Genomic DNA, 21,756 nt, shown 5'->3' with positions numbered 1-21,756 from the left:
AAGACGTATAAAGGATTCTTCGAAACTAGAAGTTACAATACAAAATTTGCATGAAAAGTGAACTATGCGATGCATATCAAAGTATCTCACAACTGAGCGAACTATTGTCCCACCGGGGAATACACGTGGAATCTGTGTTGGTGACATTGAAAGGACAAAAATAATACACGCTTTTGAGAGCCTCAATACTGTAATGTATTGAAACCGCAACACGTGATCGCTGCGGTTTACATTTATCTGAAATCGGAATAATTCATTATTTCGGTCGTGTTTGCTTTTCATTACATATAGATTAATCCAATATTCGTTTTTAATTATGATATTATTTATTTCTTCTTATGTTTTACGTAAAGTTCTTATATTTCTTTTCCGACGAGGTTACTTTGAAGTTATTTCGATGTAGCAAAACAAACACAGTTTTCTTTTCACACAAGAAACATTAATTTATCTAACTAATATTACTTACAAATGCGAAAGCGTGTTAGATTTTTTGTACTTATCTCTTTCACGTTACAACGGATTGATTTACAAATATGATTTTTATTTGAAGGCAGCTTATAGCGAGGTAAAGGCTATATTTATCGCTTTGTAATAGAACATTTCTCTGGAACTTTCCTTTGAGTAGGCGTAGGCGGACGAAGGGGCGGAAACCCACGGTAGTGAGTGGAAAGCTAGAAGAACGTAAATAATTAATTATATTGGTAATTAAAAATAAATAACATGGCTTGTTCCCAGGCAAGCAATGCTGCTGGTAAGGACTCGACCCGGGTCACACTGGAGGTATCCCCGGACGAAATGCCGACGGGAGACGACCCGCCGACCTTCTTGCGGCGGCTGCAGGACCTGACCGTGAAGGTTGGCACCAGGACTAGGTTCCTTGTTGAGATCGTCAGCTCTACTGAATGCAAGGTATTACGTCATTATTGGTAAAAATTAGATTATAAGTTCGAAATATGTTCATTAGCTGTTTATATGGTAGATATATGTACAAGGTTTAGGCTGACAGACAGACCACTTTATTTTTTCAAATTACTCTACTATGTAAGAATGAAATTGATTGTGTAATATTTAAGGAGTTCTATTTCAAACAGAGATTTCAAATATATAAAAATGTTAATACTATTAATCCAAATAGGTAAGTACTTCATATGTATTTACCTAATACAAAAATAGAAATTACACGCTTCCTTTTACATTATTCAGTGAATAATTATTAATAGTTTTGTTGCATTTTACCGCGCACGAAATCGGTTTACTGAAGGTCACAGTGCCAGGAGAATCCCATGAGTAATTATTACTTTATACTATCATAAGAAATTATTATTTCCCTTGCGTGTTTGTTTTTCAAAGATAATTGTAACTTTCAAAGATTATTGTGTGAAATAAATAGATGTGTGGTCTAATATTGTACTATTAAGATCTGTAAATACTGTTTTGAGTATATACAGTGCACTCTTATATTCAATTCACGATAAATACATTCATTGAAATTCTGACTTTCTTTTCAACATTAATTTGTACACACAAGCAAAATAAATTATATATTATAATTTACTACTAAAAAATAAATATTTCACTTTTACATATGTAGTTAAAATGCAATTAAGGAACGCTTTATTACATTATAATTATTTAACGCTAATAAATTATAATTTTATGTCCAATGACAGAAGCTTTTATGGACGGTGCTTAAAATATTTTGTTATTGTAATCTGTGGCACGAAGTTGTAATTTTAAATAGACGTAGAGTAATGTTCTGAAAATAGACGCACACGGACACTCAAATTAGATCTTAGCTGAATTGATTATGTATTACATTTTGTAACTTTTAAAGGATAAAAAATAAAAATGTTTAATACCATACGTACACAAAATACAATATATTTTCTTTTTACATTAAAAGAGGTTAGATATAGTGTATAAGAAGTATAAAATAGTTTTAGCAAATACACAGTGAGTGCTTCTTTTTAATCTATGTCAAAAGTCCCAAAGGGCGAGAAGCCTGCCACCTAACATGTACCTAGTCAAAAAGAAGAAAAATAAAATTGGCGCCAATTTTTAATACATTGTAAATATCAAATCGTAAAACGTTTAATTACTTTTTTGTTTATAATTTATTGGTTATTTGCTAAATTGTAATATAAAAATAATAAATGTGTACGTTTTGTTACAATTAATTATATACTCATTGAGTAATGTGAAATGTGAGAGACCTTGAACGGTGAAGGAATTCGTACGTCGCGGCGTTTCTTGTGACATAATTTTTCTATTTTAAAACTTCAGCGTAATGTAGTGTTTTATAATTTACAACGTTTTTATAAGGATTTTATGATATAAACATTTCTAAGTTCATAGTGTATTATCCAGGTAATAGTCACTTTCAATTTAACGAACACATGAAAGTAAATAGGTAATATCTTGCGTTGATATTTAAAATCTATACCTAGGTACTAATATTATAAAGATGAAGAGTTTGTTTGTTTGAACTGGTCCGATTTGAAGAATTCTTTCAGTGTTAGATACCTAGTTCATTTATCAAGGAAGGCTATAGGTTATATCATCACGCTACGACCAACAGGAGTGGAGCCAAGAGGGTGGAACCGCGCGGAGCAGCTAGTAATAAATAAGATGTATAATATTATTTCACTGCCTACTCCATTAGGTATAACTTGGTCATAGTTCCTAGTTATAATACCATTGAGATAATAATACTATGTATATCTCAATGTATAATACTCGTACATATATTTTTAATTAAGCCCAATATGTTTAAATCCAAAAATTTATGAAAGTGAGGTTTTCGAAGAGATATTAATATAATAATATCTATACCTAACACGTTATAAATATGAAGCTAAAAGCGAAGATGACTTTGAGCATTAAATTATTATAATAATTATCTAATATATAAAAATCAATGCCACTTTTCGTTGTAATTCCATAACTCGAGAACGGCTGAACCGATTTCGATAATTCTTTTTTTATTATATTCCTTGAAGTACGAGGATGGTTCTTATGTAGAGAAAACGTAAACATGTACCACGGGCGAAGCCGGGGCGGACCGCTAGTTTTATATAAATAGATCTATGTAGTATACCATAGAATACGTATCTCACAAGAGGTGCCAAAACACAATATAGAACTTCCAGACGGACTAGTCACACAGTCAGTGTATCGACTTGGTATCGACTATCGTGTGACATAAATAGGTACAGATCATGCCAATTTTTGAACAGCCGATCGTTCTTTATAAATTTGTTGAGCAATATTGATTTTTAACTTCACAATACAATTAGTAGGTCCATTATTATATTGTGAAGTTAAAACTGGTGCTTTTATACGATGCCTAAGTCCAAACTCCCACGCTTTCTTTTCTCAGTACAAAGATACGACGTAGGACACGACAGCTGTCAAGTATACTACAATATGAAAATTCACATGACTAAAATTAATTTGGATTTTTATTTAAAACTTTTATGCATTTTAATAAATAAGGTTTCCATTCTAGATATTAGATATTAGTGCTCCGCTCCTGTTGGTCTTAGCGAGATAATGTATAGCCTATAGCCTTCCTCGATAATTTTTCGTATTTTTCGAATCGGACCAGTAGCTCAAGAGATTAGCGCGTTCAAACAAACAAACAAACTCTGCAGCTTTATAATAATGGATGTACATTTTACTAGCTCCCTACGCGTTCTCATAATATTACCTATGTCATTATAATTTCCCAGGTAACATGGTACCGCAACGAGCGTCGTCTGCTGGAGGCTGAGCGGATCGCGCTGGTCCGCGACGGCAACTTCTGGTGCGCGGACGTGGCGACAGTCAGCGCTGATGACGCGGGGCGGTGGACCTGCACTGCGGAGAACCTGGGCGGACGGGCTAGTTGCTCCGCGCATCTTAACGTCTTAGGTGATAAGATACAATGCCAAAGTAAAATTAAAAATAATGTTTTAGGTGAAGTACCACGTAAAATTCGCTGAGCTGACAAATTATTAGTGCAATTTAAAATCGTTGTCTTCTAGAAAAATTATGTGTTAAAGAAAACAGCTACCATGTTGCTATCCAGAGAGTACTTACGTACATCAAGAACAAAAAATTATAATAAATAAAGATAGAAAATCCCCATTGAAATTTTATTTTAGAGCAAACAAACCTGATGGTAAAACCGAAGAGATAACCGACATTTTCAAGAAATGTATTTGCAAATGTGTGGCCCGATTTTTAGAATAAAGAATAAAATAAATTTTAGAATAAAAACCATTAGGAAAATAAAATGCGAAAGATTTTAAAACCTCTATTTCGCGTATTTCCATCCGTAATTTCGAATAATTATGACCTGAATATACAATGAACCCCGAAAACACACGCTAGGTGAGCATAACAGTAGGATGCGTTATCGATTCGATATCAGACGTACAGAGATTAATGCTCACCGTATTTCAGCTTCCTGGTAAATTGGGTATTGTGTTCAGAGCCTGCATAGCAACGGTGCAGTGAGCTTGACTGATTTGCACACTGCGTACCACCAAAATTGATAGTAAACTATAAATTATAATGCGTTACAAGGGATTCTAGATTAATAAATACTATACCTGAATAGAAAACGCGTCTTTATTAATATAATATGATTGCATATTTCAGTTCCCAAAGCCTACAAACGGCCAGAGTTTGTTGAAGAACTTCGCGCCATTTTGACGGAGCAGGGAACAGTGTCGCTGGAGTGCAAAGTCGTGGGGGTTCCCACACCCGTGCTCAGGTGGTTTAAGGTGAGAAAAACAATGTATATAAAGAAAAAACTTACATACCAAAATATCATAATATCTGTAACGTATGTCTTAGTGCGCCTCCGCACTGCTTGCGACGTAATGTGTGAAGGCGCCCTTAACCTCTAAACTTGAAAGCAGCAACAGACCAAACTATAGATTCTTTATTGATTCCCGGTACAATTAACTTATAAGTCTTTGTTTAACAACTTTCACCCGAGTCATTCACCTGCAATGACATCGTACGAATGTTTGTACTAAGTTATACTTTGTAATAAGCTTAGTATGGGATCAAAATATCGTGCCGTGTATGAGAAATTGTCCTGAAATATTTATTTATTTTATAAGTAGTGTAATGTAGGTACCTAGTGTTTATGTAGGGTTGCCAACTTTTTTTACAAGAAATAAAGTATATTCATGTCTATGAAGATTATTAAACAGTATTTTAGCAAAACAAACAGTATTGTGAGCGTCTAAATGTAATACATAACAATGTGTCTGCATTTTGATGCTGAAAACCGTATTTTGTATACTTTTTTTTTTGTTAAACAGTAAAAAATATAATTTAGTGAAAAACAGTAGAATACTGTTTAAAACAGTATAGTTGGCAACCCTATGTATATGTGATTAGCGTTATACTCAAGTATACCCATAATATTACAGGACAGCTGTGAAATAAAAGCTGGTGATGTGTTTGCGCTAACAGCAAACGCAGACGATCCAACATCCCTGGGTACATACACTTGTGAGGCGGTCAACTGTATGGGAAGAGCGTATTCCTCCTCTAAAGTACATGTTATTGGTCGTACTAAGGAGGGATCTACTCCGAGTCCAGGGTGAGTTGAGTCTTTAAGTGTTTTGGTAAATTTTCTTTTTTTATTAAAAGTTTTAAGGTTTAAGGAAGATAAATCATAATAATGGGACCTTTAAGACAAACTTTTTTAATGTTTTAACAAGATGGTAACTTTAAATATGTTCTCTAGAACTTTCCTGCAGTTGCTGCTCACTGTCACTGTTCACTGAAGGATACACATTACACGTCGTTTTTCACTTTGAGATCCGCTGTATATTTAGATGCATAAAACAATAATTATAACTAAAAAAATCCCTTGAAATGATTTTGTTGTGTGAGAAACAAGCAAGAATTTAGCAAGTCTCTAATTATTTTAGTACAGGTTTTATGAATGAGAACCAGTATGCTTTTTTATCATATTCAATGTAAGCTGTATAATTATTACTAGCTTACCGCCCGCGGCTTCGCCCGCTTGGTCTAAAACCTAATAAATTATATACTAAAACCTTCCTCTTAGATCACTCTATCTATTAAAAAACCGCATCAAAATCCGTTGCGCAGTTTTAAAGATTTAAGCATACAGAGGGACATAGGGACAAAGAAAGCGACTTTGTTTTATACTATGTAGTGATTATTTCTCAGCGGTGTCACACCAGACCCACCTCCGATCTTCACGAAGGAGTTAGAAGACCAATTTGTGAGGATTTGCGATCCGTTAAATCTGAGCTGTCACATTGTAGTCCCTCCGTGGCCGAGAAGCGTGGTGTGGTACAATAAAGAGGGCAAAATTGAGGGTAGTATGAAGTGAGTATCTGTAAGAATCAATATAATCATATTTCTAATTTGAATTTAAAATATGCTTAACGATTTCTTTATCAATATAAATTCTGTATCAACTCGTTAGAAGTAGTTACTTACCCCACTTAATATAATATTATACGTACATAAATATTTATTCATTTATTTATTTATTTTATTTGATACACCAATAATGACTCAATTACAATTCACACAGATTCACATAAGTACATTAATATTTTTTTCTTAATCTGAATTAGCCATACAACAGGCGTATACAACATTTATAAAAAGATTACAAATTTTTGTGATCTCTGATTTGCTGCTGTTTTTGTCAATGTTCGTATCGCAACAAATCTATTCTAAAATAATTTTTGAATTCGATGAAAGATTAGCATAAAAATGTATCACTTAAAGGTACCACATCCAAGAAGACGGTGTGGGTGGATATCTCCTAGAAGTGTCAGGGGCAGAATGGGCAGATGAGGGCGAGTGGAAGTGCGTGGCAACCAGCGCCGGGGGCAGAGTAGGCATTTCCACCTGCAACGTCACTATGGACGGTAAGATCTATTTTTATCCATTTTCATCGTCATCATCATCATGTCTTATATTTCATCTTAATGACTTGTTTTTGCATTCGAGCAAGTAATCTTCAGAAACCAATTTGTTATGCCACAAAACAGTGAATATTAATTGTTGAAATATGTTTTTTTAAATGTTGTGTTGTTTAATTTTCTCCTAATTTTTACTCCCTGAACTCAAAATTTACAATTTGGATATAAAATACAAATCATATTATCCGATTTCGTATCTGCATATTAAATAAAAAAATATATTTCCAGTGCCTAAGAACTACAGAAAGCCGCGTTTCATGGAAAATCTTCAAGCTGTGTTAACAGAAGAGGGTCTGGTTTCGTTCGAATGCAAAGTCGTCGGCTTTCCAACACCAGTACTTAGTTGGTTTAAAGATGGGCAAGAGTTGAAACCAGGAGACGTGTACCAACTCACGGGAACCAACTCTTTGGGCTCCTACTGTTGTATAGCAAAGAACTGTATGGGTCAAGCTAGCAGTTCCGCAGAACTTACCGTCGAAGACATACAGAATCAATTAAACGAAGAAGAGAAACTGCAATTGTTCTCTAAGAACCAAGCACCTAAATTCTTACAGGGATTAAAGAGTGTTGAAGTGAAAATAGATGAGCCATTCCGCTTTACAATCAAAGGTCTTTTTATTTTTATTTTACTAAACCGCTTTAATTTAATTTGTGAATATAAGCAAATACGACGTAATAAATAATAGATAATGTTGTAGGTCAGAATATAGTACTTCTAATATTAATTATTCAAAATAAAATCTTAAAAGAATATTAAAAATCATTAATTTTAATTTATGTCAAGTAGATAGTTATGTCGGGGCAACCCGCAGTACATGCATGTGATATCGTATTTGTTAACGCAGCATAACTACGGCCACCCTGCATCGCCTTAATGCATTTTGTATTTCTTAGAACATAGATTGCAGCGTTGCATTTTTGTTTAACGATAAGTTTATAGTTTAAGTTTTCATTCTGGATGTAGAGAGCACATATTAAAGACGTTTAAATTAAATCTTGTCTTTTTAAAAAACGTCCTTCGGTCCGTCGAAATTTGAGTGGCGCAGCCGGTAGGATACTCGATAATATCCTGCTGCCGAGCTAACACTATAGCCGAAAGGATCTGTGATAGTGCGGTGCTTGTACGAGTATCCTCGAACCAAATAAATAACTCTCCCGCGACGCGTACGCGTAAAACTCAATCGCTGAAGTGAAACGCGTACTGTGACCTCAAGGACGAGCATCCAGGATCATAAGTGAAGGACATGGGAGCGAGCAGTCTGTGAGTAAACCTCTTCACTCCTGTTTTTCACATTCCCTGTTTTCACGAAATCCCCGACCCAAAATAGTCGGCCTAATCATTACGATTATTTGATTTTGTTCGTTACAATTATCGTGATAAGTCGTAATTTTTAGTGTTTAATTTTAAGTGTTAGTTATTAGTAAAAATAGTGTTATCTTTATTATATTTAGAGTTTTAATCGCTAAAACTAACTAAAAGAACCAAAATGGAAGAGATTAAACTCATACCAAGAGAAATACTATGTATCATCCCCAAATTTGATGGAGATGAAAAACTGTTAAACCTATTTATCAATAAAAGCGAATACATTATAAGATCATTCCAAGATGCGAACAATAACGCACAAAACTTATATGTATATCATGCCATAACGAGTAGGCTTATCGGTAAGGCAGCTTCACTGCTTAGTGATTACCAAAATATAACTTCATGGACTGAATTAAAGGAAATACTTACCCAACATTTCGGAGACCCGCGATCGGAAGAATGTATCGCACTAGAATTAGAAGGGTTAAAAATAAAACAAGGTGAAAGTTACATACAGTTTTGCCACAGAATACAAAATGTTAAAAGCTCCCTATTTTCAAAAGTAAACCGCCTCACGGATGAAGGAGTTAAAGCCGCGAAGATGATCATATACAATAATACTGCGTTAAATGTTTTTCTGTACAACCTCCCGGAGGACATGATCCGGATTGTTAGATTAAGGGGTTGTACAAACTTAGAAAATGCACTTAGCGTAGTTACAGAAGAAGTAAATTTTATACAACAATATAACGCAAAGACTAGTAAGCCAAAACCTATAACTCAAAACACTTTCCAAAATCCATTAAAACCTAATTTCAGTACGATGCCTTTAAATCAAAACTTTAAATACGGCAGTCCTCAACAGCCAATTGGTTATAGACCGAATTTCGCTCAACAACCTCGACCAAATTTAATGCAACCACCTCGACCAAATTTTATTCAACAGTTAAGGCAAACACCACAAGCCCAAGGCTATAAATTTGGCACACAATCTAATAATAACCACCAATTGCGACCTTTTCAAAATTCCGGTTATAAATTTGGAATCCCAAATCAACAAACAGCCCAACCTCGTTTTAAATTTGGCATACAACATGCCCAGGCACCGAACCCCGGCTTAAATAGCGATGTATCAATGCGTACGGCACCTATGAGGCAAAACGTAACTCATAATCTGTACTACTGCGATGAGCCAAATTATGAAAATTACGATAACTCAACCTTAGATTATAACGAAGAAGCCGCGAACGAGTTATACGAATATACCGATCCGGAAGTAACTGAAAGTAATTTTAATGAAAACAACGAAAATTTTCCGTTACCGGCCTCCGACGAGACGGTGAAATAATTAATTTAAATTATTGTGACAGCATCTTAAAATTACCACATATTATAGTTCCCGAAATAAAAGCAAAGTTTCTCATAGATACAGGAAGCAGCCGTTCTTTTATAAGTCCAGCCAAAGCGGAAGAATATTTTAGAGATCATAAACAGTATGAACAATTCACAGTTGTTAGTACCCATGCGCAAAGCACTCATGATGAAGTTATAGTAATTCCGTTATTAAAAACTTTTAGAAGCACACTTCCCCACAAATTTTATGTATACAATGTAGACAGTAGGTACGATGGATTAATCGGATCTGATTTACTTAAGAAACTAGATGCAAATATTAATATGAAACACCAAATTTTAGAAACATGTAACGCCAAAATACCGATTATATATAATCCTCCGTTAGAAATCACCTTAGAACCTCGATCAGAAACTAGAGTATCAATTCCAACTAACCTACAAAACGGTGACGCTATATTAGATTTTCAGACTTTTCGTGAAAGCGTTCGTATGCCAGCAGCGATAGTTAAGTGTGAAAACTTTTTTGCACATACTGTTATTCAAAATTATTCCGATGAAAGTTTTAAAATTTCTATTACCGAGCCGTTTCAAGTTACGTTGCACGAAGATGAATGTATAGTTAACACGTGTGATGTAAACAACTGCGAAATAGACGATGCTTTAAAAGAGAATCTATCGAAATTACGGCTAGAACACACCAATAAAGAAGAACGCGAACTTATTAGTAAACTCTGTTATGAATATCGTGATATATTCTATTGCGACAAGATCCCTCTTTCATTTACTAACCAAGTGAAACATGATATACGCACGATCAATGAAAATCCGATTTATATTCGTCCGTATCGACACCCGTTTGCCCAAAATCAGGAAATTCAGAATCAAGTAGATAAATTATTAAATGATAACGTTATTCAGGAGTCTCACTCGCCTTGGAGTGCTCCGGTACACTTAGTGCCTAAGAAGATAGATGCATCAGGCGAACGTAAATTTAGGATGGTGATTGACTACCGTCGTTTAAATGAAATTACAATTGACGATAAATATCCCCTGCCAAATATTACAGATTTGTTCGATAAGTTAGGCAAATCTACGTATTTCAGTACCATTGACCTTGCATCTGGCTATCATCAGATAGAGGTAAATCCTTCTGATATACCTAAAACAGCATTCACCACGCAGTCCGGACATTACGAATTTAAACGCATGCCGTTTGGCCTCAAAACAGCACCGGCTACGTTTCAAAGGGCCATGGATAACGTGCTACGCGGCCTACAGGGTATTCACTGCTTAGTTTACCTCGATGACATAATTGTGTACTCGTCCAGCCTCCAAGAACATATTTCTAAATTGCGCAAAATATTTGATAGACTCAGAAATACGAACCTTAAAGTTACTTTAGATAAGTGTGAATTTTTACGCAAAGAAGTCTTATATTTAGGACACACCATAACTAAGGACGGCCTTAAGCCTAACAACGATAAAATTGAAGCAGTACTTAAATTCCCATTACCGCAAACCAGCACGGAAATTAAAAGTTTCCTCGGACTTGTCGGATATTATAGAAAGTTTATAAAAGATTTCGCGAAAATCACCCAACCAATGACGTCATGTCTGAAAAAGAAAAATAAGATTAATATTAACAATAGTGAATATATCAATGCATTTGAACGTTGTAAAGAATTACTTACCAATGCTCCGCTTTTACAGTTTCCCGATTTCGATAAACCTTTTATACTTACCACTGACGCTTCTAACTTTGCAATTGGTGCGGTACTATCACAAGGTTCAGTCGGTAGTGACAAACCAGTTGCATACGCTAGCAGAACATTAAATGAGGCAGAGACTCGATATAGTACTATCGAAAAAGAAATGTTAGCAATAGTCTGGGCTGTAAAGCACTTTAGGCCTTATTTGTACGGAAAAAGATTTACAATTTACACCGATCATCGACCTTTAGCTTGGATTAAATCAATAGATGAACCAAATAGTAAAATTACACGTTGGAAATTACGTTTATCCGAATTTGATTTTGATGTTTTATATAAAAACGGAAAGCAAAATAGCAACGCGGATGCCTTGTCTCGAATTAAGGTTAATGCATTGACTGAAAATGACGACGTGTCAATGAAAGTTAACGTAGACGAGAAGGAGCGAAACCTTCAAAAACACTTAACCGATGTAATAGACGAAATAGTAAAAGTTAGTAACGATCAGGCTGAAACATGTGACAGACCCCTGACGCCGATTACAATTTCGTCTGATTCGGACCGAACAATGCCAATCACTAAAAATAAACGCCCGAGGTCCCCATATTCGATTCCGTCGCCTGATAGTAGTACAATAACCGCGGAAAGCAGCACCTTGACCGCGTCTAGTAATAATAGCGAAAATACAGATACGGTTCACTCAGCTCGCGATCTTGATACGGAAGGCATACTGATTCTAGATGAAGCTGTAGATTTTAATGAACAATTAACTCAACAATTTGTAAAAGATCACTACAAACGTACAAAATTTTTAAACAAATATCTTAAAGACAAAATTATTCATAAGAAACAGGTTATTAAGGATAAGTATGGCGGTGAAAATGATTTTAACATAGACATAGGAGATTCAGTTTACATTAAAGGAGTTAACACGAGACGTGCTATAGATAAGGCTAGGTATCAGAAAGCGATAGTCACGGGACCAATCGATAAAAATATTGTGCCAGTAACGACGCACAATCGTGAAACTAAAGTTCCCATTAAAAACGTTAAGCGTCCTCCACAGGTTACTAATTTTGGTGATCCACGTGATCCAAAACCAGGGTCTTCAACTGCACCAGATTAAACGGAACCCCGGAATACTACCTCTCCGTGAAGGCTATGCAGTCATCAGCAATGACACATGGAGAGTTATTAAGGTCTTAGATTTAAAGTTAATATATGACGATTTAGAATTTAATATAAATAGTTATCTATCATTTAGAAATCAGGTTCATAGTTGTATTGATGTAAAAGCGTTAGGTTCTGATTTTATTACAACAGAATTACAAACAGATTATCATATGAATTATACTATTGATAAATTTGAACAATTAATTCCGTCTTCTAGATCTAAACGTGGTTTATTAAATCCACTTGGTTCAGTTATAAAAATTATCACCGGTAACCTCGACAACGAAGATGCTATACAATTTGAAAACACTATTGAAAAATTAAAGACTAAACAAGACTCTATAATACATAAGATGACGATCGTTACTGAGATGGTGGGTTCGTTATTAAATGTAGCTGAAATATCTAATAACAATTTCATTGCAATCCAGAATAAGCTAAATGTAATTGATTCGCTTTTAAATGACACAAATTTACATCAAAGGACTAATGAAATTATAAGGTAAACGCAGGTATTAACGACCCCTCTAAGGCAATTTCAAAATCAACCATATTTTTTAAGTATACTGGTTCTTCTAAAGATTTATAATTTCATTTTATATGCTAGTGTGATGTATAAAAAATGTATTTATTGAAGCAAATACATTCTAATAAAGGATTATCTTGTAAAAAATAATTTACAATGTGACTTAGTCGATTGTTGCTATTACCGACCCATAAAAACGGCTGTGAAGCTATTAACGATTTTTATGCAGCTATTCCCGATCGTATGTGAGAGGAAGCCTTTTTCCAGCAATGGAATGTATAGAAGCTAGTGATGATGATGATTACCGATCTTAATAAAATGAAATAAAAATGCAAATATATTCGTATTTTTAATTGTAGTTATTTTTAATAAAACAAATGAGTACTTTTTAGTAATGAACTAAATAATTATAAACTTTTAAATTAATCAACATAATACTATTAATATATGTACATATATTAAATTAAGGATTTCAAACTCTAGGATATTTCGTTATGCTATTTGATTGATTGCTTCGGCGAGTTGTGTTTTACTGAATACTTTTCGCCGCTTTCGTGGCTCCATATTTCTGGAAAAAATATACCTAATTATATGTTTTATGTTAATTTAACCTAAAAACCTAAAAATATAATTTTTTTTAATTTTTTAAATTTAACCTAAAAATATAATTTTTAATAGGCACCTATTATGTCATAAAAGTAATAAAAATATATTTGCACGCTCAATTACGAGCAGAATGTTTAAGGAGCAATATTATCTGTATATACAAACATCTTTATTCTACATTCTGCAAATAAAGCAATTTGAATTTGAATTTGTAGATGAGAAACTAAACAATCTATATTCGATCGGTAATAGCTTCCTATAGTTGCTATTGCCGACCCACATGGGTCGGTATTAAAGTATGTAAGTATAAACCTAAATTGTATTACCGACCCATAAAAAAATGGTTATTTTAATTCATTTGATCATCAGACTATAAAATAGATTATAATTGATTAATGTCATACAAAATATGAACAAATGCATATTGTTTAAACAAAAAAAAACAATGATTTACTTCTGTAACTATTCGATAGGGATCCTCGAAAATATCATAACTTTGTATAAATTGACAACGCTAAAAGACACAATACTAGACAAAAAAGATTAGTCGCTAATAGATTTTTATGAAGACTCATAGCTTAGATTTAAACTGGTCCATAAAACCACTTGTGTTAGTGTGATATAATAACATAAAAGAAAATAAAACAAAAAGTTACGTTGCTGCCATTGCCGACTTACGGGTCGTTGATACCTGCCGCGGCTTAAACTGGTGAAGCTAACACCGTCCCATTTTAATTTTAAGTTTTATCGTTTCAAATTACTTTTTATTAATAAAATGTTGTAAGAAATGAAAAGTTGACACTTAAATACATTGACATTTAGTAATATAAATTAAAGTATAGATGTCATTTGTTTGTAAATGTCTTAAAAAGATACTCACAGTACTTACCCGAAGGAACAACGGAACAGTACGACACGTCCTGCTTCCACGCTACCCCGCAGCAACTTACGCATTTTAACTCTTTTTTGCTCAGTTACTCACTCTAACGTTAAAGTATACGATGCTCAAGTAATAAATTCGTGTATAACTTTGCCTACCTATAGCTAGAATAGTTCTGGAAACGTTTAAATTTCGAATTACTTTTATAGGTCGGTAATACCTTCAGATTTTCGATGGGTCGTTGATAGCTGCGTTTACCCTACATACATATTCTGCATTCTTACATAATTTTATGTCTCTTTACGTTAGATTAAGTGAAATAGAAACTGCTGTAGCTTTTAGTAAAATTAAACTTTTACACCAATCCGTTGTAGATACTAAGGAATTATTACTTTTATTAAAAAACATTGAAACTAGCTCTAAGTTGCCATTTCCAGTAAATTTAGATAATGTTCTTAAAATTGAACAATTAATAGAAGTACAAACTTATGTAAAACAAAGTCAAATAAAATTCGTAATGACTATTCCATTAATTACTGACGACATTTATTCATATTTTAAAATAATACCTTTACCTATATTTAACGAAGAAAAAGGTCAGACTTCCCTTATCCTACCCAAATACCCATATGTCCTTGTGAAGGGGTTGAAAACCATGCCACTTTCACAACCATGCAAAGAAATAGATGAAGACCGGTTCCTATGCCCGGAAATACTGACATCAACATTATATAAAGACGATTGTTTAGCTGATCTTTTGCGGCTATCTACAAATGTTTCCAGTTGTCAGCCGATTCCCATTTCCATAGATGACGTGAAAATCGACAATGTTCTGCCAAATAGATGGATACTATACGTAAATGTGGAAACAGTACTTACCAAGGTCTGTGAAAACGAGGTAACCCAAGAATTCCTTCATGGTACCTATTTATTGACGTTAGACGAGACTGGCTGTTACGTGAAAATCGGAGATATAACACTAAAGAAATATGAAGTAAATGGAATTGATATTATATACCCAAGTTTACCAAAAATTATATTACCAAATTTGATGAACTTCCCGACCGACAGGAAGCCTGTTAACCTGAAGGGTGCAAATTTAACTGACATAAATATGCTTAGGCATTTAATTGAAAATAGTGAAAATAGTGAAAACCAGTTTAGTAGTACAGTGAATAGTGCCGTCGGAGTGATTAACATTATAACTTTTGTATTAATCGTAATTATAATTGTAATTGTGGTAGTAATTAAGTCTAAATTAAGAAAAATATGTATTCAAGAAAATCCTTCAGATTTTCTTGAAACTGAGGATGGAGGAGTTATGTCGGGGCAACCCGCAGTACATGCATGTGATATCGTATTTGTTAACGCAGCATAACTACGGCCACCCTGCATCGCCTTAATGCATTTTGTATTTCTTAGAACATAGATTGCAGCGTTGCATTTTTGTTTAACGATAAGTTTATAGTTTAAGTTTTCATTCTGGATGTAGAGAGCACATATTAAAGACGTTTAAATTAAATCTTGTCTTTTTAAAAAACGTCCTTCGGTCCGTCGAAATTTGAGTAGATATTGCTTAAAAATATTTATGTTTTATTTACAGTTGCCATTCCGCCTGAACCTACAGTATTATGGTATCGAGACGATCAACCTGTGGACGAATCGCCTCGTTGCCATCTCGGTAAAGAAGACCGAGGTGTATTTTACTTAGATATAAAAAATTTAGAACTAATGGACCAAACCGAGTGGAAATGTGTTGCCATGAACGATTTTGGACATAGTGTTACTTCGTGCTTCTTAAAATTAATTATACCCAGACATTTCAAAAAGCCACGGTTTCTGGAAAATCTACAAGCTATTTTATCAGATGAGGGGGCCGTCAATTTAGAATGTAAAGTGATCGGCGTTCCGCAACCTGTATTAAAGTGGTATAAGGACGGCGAAGAACTTAAGCCCGGTGATATACATAGAATAATATCAGGACAAGATGGCACATGTTGCCTAGGTACTTATACCTGCGAAGCTCAAAATTGTATGGGAATTGCTGCCAGTTCTGCATCCCTTCTAGGTTTTGAGGATACTGTTAAAGCAAAAAATAAAAAGAAAGTGGAAGAACAAACTTTACAACGAAATCTATCTCTCAGTACAATTCATGAAGAAAGAACTTCACAAATGTATGATACACCTGTCGGCGATATTACGTTGGATGATAAGGGAGAAATATCATTTTCATTTGATGGAAAAGAAGTATCAGTTTCGTTATATGAAACGCCTGATTTGACCGAGGAAGAAGCATTGCAAATAGTTGAAATGTATGCAGACCAGCTTTCGGAGAATGTTACGGAACATAATGTTGTAGAACTTCCTCCTTTAAGATTTGTTAAAGAAACTTCGACATCTGGCAATCTTTTAATGGAAGCCATTATTATAGACGTATCACCTGACTATTTCGTTGCTCCAGAAGAAGATTTGAGAACTGAAGCAGATATAGAAGATATATCTATAGCTGAAGAAAACGGTCATGCTCAGTTATCATTTGACCAAGAAGTAGGTGAAGATTATTTAGAAAAAACAATGGCAATGCTCTCAGAAGAAAAGTCTGATATACCTGCTAGAGTACCCAGAAGAAAGTCTGACTCACAAAAAAGCGCCGATGATTATTTCAGTTTGTCAAAAGATCCGTCGTTATCTGAAGAGAAAAAAGACGATGACACCCAGATTTTATCAGAGAGTGCAAGTTTTGCCAGTGCACGAAGCGCTGAAAAGATTAAATCTTCTAAACCATCACAAGATGATGAAATTGCTACTCAACCATCATCTGATGTAACAAAAACAGTAATGCTAAGAGAAGAACATCGAATTAATGTGCCTTCAGAAGATATACCCGAATCAAAAGTTTCCATTGACAATACCCTCCACATAACCACGGATGGAGTATCAGAGCCTGAAAAACCTATACAATTGAAGATAGACCCGCAACGTCTTGAAAAGTTAAAACATGATGTAACGCTAATGAGTTCAATATTGTCGAGGATAATGAACAATATACAAGTGACAGAAAGAGATATAATTCTTAAATCTCAACTCATGTCCACCGCAGCTATAGCAACTAAAAGTCTAGAAATTATTAATAGTCTAATTACACCTTTAAATGAAATTCATAGTATAACTGATGCCATTAAGGAATCCATTGTAGAATCAGCAGAAATAAATAATAATTTATTTAAGAAGCTTCCCGATTGTTTAAAAGATTTCCAAAAATCTTTAACAATGGTTGAAAAATGTGTTGATGTCGGGAATGATAAGACATTTATAAAGAACACTTGCATATCAGTAATTCAAAAATGCGAAGAAGACATTACTGAGTTTACTGCTAAAATTAAAGCAGTAGCTGAAGAAGATTTAACGTTTATGGACGATAAATTTGTTTCCGACATTTCTTCATCAACTGGAGAAATCCTGAATGTAATTAAAATTGCTAAATCTACAATAGCCTCAAAATCAATTTTCGATGAAGCACCTAAAAAAGGCGAGATGTCAGTTGATATTCAACATTTAAATGATACTCAAAAAGCGATATACGATTTAAAAATACCTCTAAACTCGTTATTAAATATTGTTGAAAATGCTTTAAAAAGTATTGTTATTAATTCTATAGATATAAATAATGCTGAAGTTATTTTGATTAATATGTCTGCATCTATTCAAGACTTACAAACAGCTTTGGAACATATTGAACTTCTTTCAGTCGAGGAATCAAACTCCACATTACATAAATATAATACAAATATCATAGAGACCGTTATGGGTTCTGTTTTGAAACTCCGAAGCTCATTTGAAAGTTTATCAATGGAAAAAGAAAAGAGAGACGACAGAGAGGAGCTTAAAAATGATTTACAATTAATTAAAGAAAATCTGAATGAAATTTCCGCTCAAGTTGAGCAGATTGAAAATAAAATAGGCAGTTTTGATATATTACATGGTGATAATAAATTAGATGTCTTACAAAAAATGGCACACATCCTTATAACATTAGAAAATAGTTTACCTTCACTAAATTTACTACCTAATGTTCAAAGTACAATGACTTTATTCCACAAATATTTAACAAAGGCGTTGGAAAATGTTATCGAAAGTAATGAAACCTCCAAATATTTGACGTTAGTAAGAATCTGTGATGCTGTAAATAGAATTAATGCATCTATTAAAAATATTGAAACAGGCAAATTTCTATCGTTAGCCAGTATTGGCAATAACTTTAGTATTATTGAAGATATAGTTAAAAACAATAATTTGAATGCAGATCTAAATAATGAAATAATTCTTATTGTAAATCAATATTTCAATGATATACAGAATATAATTACATATACTGAGGACGACAATGTTAGAATAGATTTCGAAAGTGCCAAGGATATATCTAATAACTCGAGCCATGTAGAATCCAAAGCGGTTATTGCCGTACATCAAATAGAACAAGCCATAGCTGTAATACATAAAGTTGTTCCAGAAGAAGCCACAACCAATATAAATACTATTTATCCAGTGTTAGAAAGTATGTGTCCTATATTAGAAGATCTAAAGTATAGTATCGCATCTTTAAGAGTAAGCGAACAAGAACATAACTCGCATTTATCAGAAATGTCAGAACAAGAAAAAATAGAAATATTTGGTAAACCATTACGAGACCTACATGAAAATATTACTATTTTAAACACGTTACTTTTAGAAACTACTGAAGATTCAAAAGCAAAGAGCGAGATAACGGCTGTGGTTGCTGAACCATTACATGAATTGCATAATACATTACAGATATTGCAAGAGAATGTTATTTCACAATATGAGAGCTTATCATCTTTGCATGCAAATGTTGATGTTGCATCAACTGCACAAGTTCTTGAAAATTGCTTCTTAATTGTCCAAGAGCAACATGATGTAGAACCTGTTGAAGAAATTTCAACACTAGAAGATATATCTGGCATAAAAACAACAGCTGAATCAATTTCATCTGACCATTTAATACTACCAACAGAGAACATAACAAATGTAGAAATAGCTTCAGAGACAAGACCACAATCTGAAGTTTTTAAAGTATTAAATGTTGTTCATGAAACCCTTGATGAATTGGAAGGTTCTGAAGTAATCAAGGTACTTGAAACATTATCGGAGATGAATGAATTTGCTTCTCTCAGGAATGTCCCTGAAAGTATTCTTCAGTTTAATCGAGAAATTCAAACATTATTGCCATGCGATACACAAGAAGATTCGATATCAAATTTAAAATTAGATTCTCTAACAACAATATCACAAACTTTGGATAATTGTTTGTCTGTAATAGAAAACCATGATATATTGAATTACCAAGATATTTTACAAATAACACCAGATAAAATCCAACTTGTTTCGAATAGTTTATCAGATTTAAAAAACAATTTAGCTAAATTCAAAAATCTTATTGAACACAGTCCAAATAAGGGTCTAGAAGTATCAATGAATACAGACTGTCTTAAAAAATTGGGTGAAGACTACAAAATGTGTATAAAAGACCCAGCTAAACTGAATTTAGTAGAAGATATTTTTGTTGATGATTTGAAAGTCTTAGAAAATTCAGTTGATAATTTTTTGATAGCGACAAATACACCTGACTCCTTTAAAAATTATAATAATATTAAAGTGGTATCAGAGAAGCTTTACGAAGATATTTTAAAAATACAAGATGAACTTATATTTTATACAGTTCAACCATTAAAAACAACTAACCAGGATAATGAAATCCTTAACATTGTTAATGAATTGGCTAATAATTTGAATGTCATGCAGCCATATGTGACCGATACAACTCACATTTTTGATATCGATTGTGATTTATTTCAACAATGTGATATTTTAAAAGAACCAAACTCATTGAAAGATGTGGAAGATGTTATAAAAATCAGTATAGAAACTTTTAAAGACACAATTAAACAATCGCCAATATCATCAGATTTAAAAAAAGTAGAAGCGTTATTTGAAAATTGTAAAAGTAATTTCTCCATTTTACGTTATTTACTTAATCAGCCTCCCAGTCAGAAAAAAGTAATTCGTTTGCTTCATGAACATTCTGTACTACAAACGGATATTCGTGAATTTAAAAACATCAAAAACAATCTAAATTTACCTCAAGATACACAAACATGTTTGGATAATTTCCTGGTTCAAACAGAAAAAAGCATGCACAAAATAAAAACGTCTTTAATTAAAATTTTAGTTTCGTTGTCGAAAACTTTATTTAAAAAACCATTACGGAATATTGAAGAAACGTTAGAATATCTCTCAAGATATCCTATAGAGATCTGTCCAAATGAATTACATGAAGTTATTCAAACTTATTACAATATTCTTAATAATGCCCATACACACTTGATTAATTTAGAAATAAATGTCTTACAAGAAATGCAAGAGGAATCTTTCTCTTATAAAGAAGATAAGGGAGGAGACATGTTGATAAAAAGCCTAACGAACTTTTTGGATTTACTGGAAATGAAGAAAGCTACTACTTCAAACGAGGATACGAAAATGATTTTAAACAAAATGTTAATTTGCATTCGTAAACACCAAGACTACAAAACTGCAACTGGAACAGGGAAAGACATGATACTATTGAAATGTTTGTCTGATTGTTCCACCATATTAATGAATCAATTAATTGAAGATGAAAGCAATAAGTTAGTAACGAAATTAACCGATAATGATTCTTTACAAAAAGCTTTATGTCAATTTATGCAACCATTAGAGACTTTGCACTTAGAATTGAATAAATTAAAAGATATAAAATTATCCAAACTGGAAGTTCAGACTATCCCAGCAGAGACATTGAACTCAAGTGTACAAACAATTAATCAACTTTGTCAGGCAATTGATGAATATGTTATATCTGAAAATCTTGTTTATGGAGATGAAGAGTTGGCTAAGAAAATCGATTTGAAGCTATTTTTAATTCAGGAAATTGTACAGACTCTACAAGGTACACATGATTTAGCTTACCTAAGCGATGTTTCTACAGTCATTGAAAACACAAAAGAGAGCATAAACAAACTCTTTAGTGATAAGAAAACGGGTATTGAACACAAAGTTCCTAAAGGTAAGTTCTGTTGTGCATAATATTATATTAAACGAGTTATCAAGTTTAAATTTTGAATTTTAACCATTATTGGAAAATTGTTTCATTTAATTGCAAGTGCTTTTAA

The 21,756-nt window shown here is 33.3% G+C and overlaps 1 protein-coding gene across 3 annotated transcripts in view; it reads left to right on the top strand.

The window, feature by feature from the left end:
* LOC123705188 overlaps positions 1-21,756 on the top strand; it is a 59,924-nt gene that overhangs the window by 20,024 nt on the left and 18,144 nt on the right. For all 3 annotated transcript variants that reach the window (XM_045653864.1, XM_045653862.1, XM_045653865.1), the window contains exons 3-10: positions 736-909; positions 3,732-3,912; positions 4,645-4,769; positions 5,430-5,602; positions 6,202-6,363; positions 6,775-6,917; positions 7,200-7,580; positions 16,134-21,650. In XM_045653864.1, the coding sequence (XP_045509820.1) occupies positions 736-909; positions 3,732-3,912; positions 4,645-4,769; positions 5,430-5,602; positions 6,202-6,363; positions 6,775-6,917; positions 7,200-7,580; positions 16,134-21,650 (6,856 nt within the window). The remainder of the gene's footprint in view (positions 1-735; positions 910-3,731; positions 3,913-4,644; positions 4,770-5,429; positions 5,603-6,201; positions 6,364-6,774; positions 6,918-7,199; positions 7,581-16,133; positions 21,651-21,756) is intronic.

The sequence above is a fragment of the Colias croceus genome, chromosome Z, assembly GCF_905220415.1.
Source record: "Colias croceus chromosome Z, ilColCroc2.1".
Taxonomy (NCBI): Eukaryota; Metazoa; Arthropoda; class Insecta; order Lepidoptera; family Pieridae; genus Colias; species Colias croceus.
Note: the sequence above shows the minus strand (reverse complement) of the source record. Positions and strands in the feature narration are given on the sequence as shown.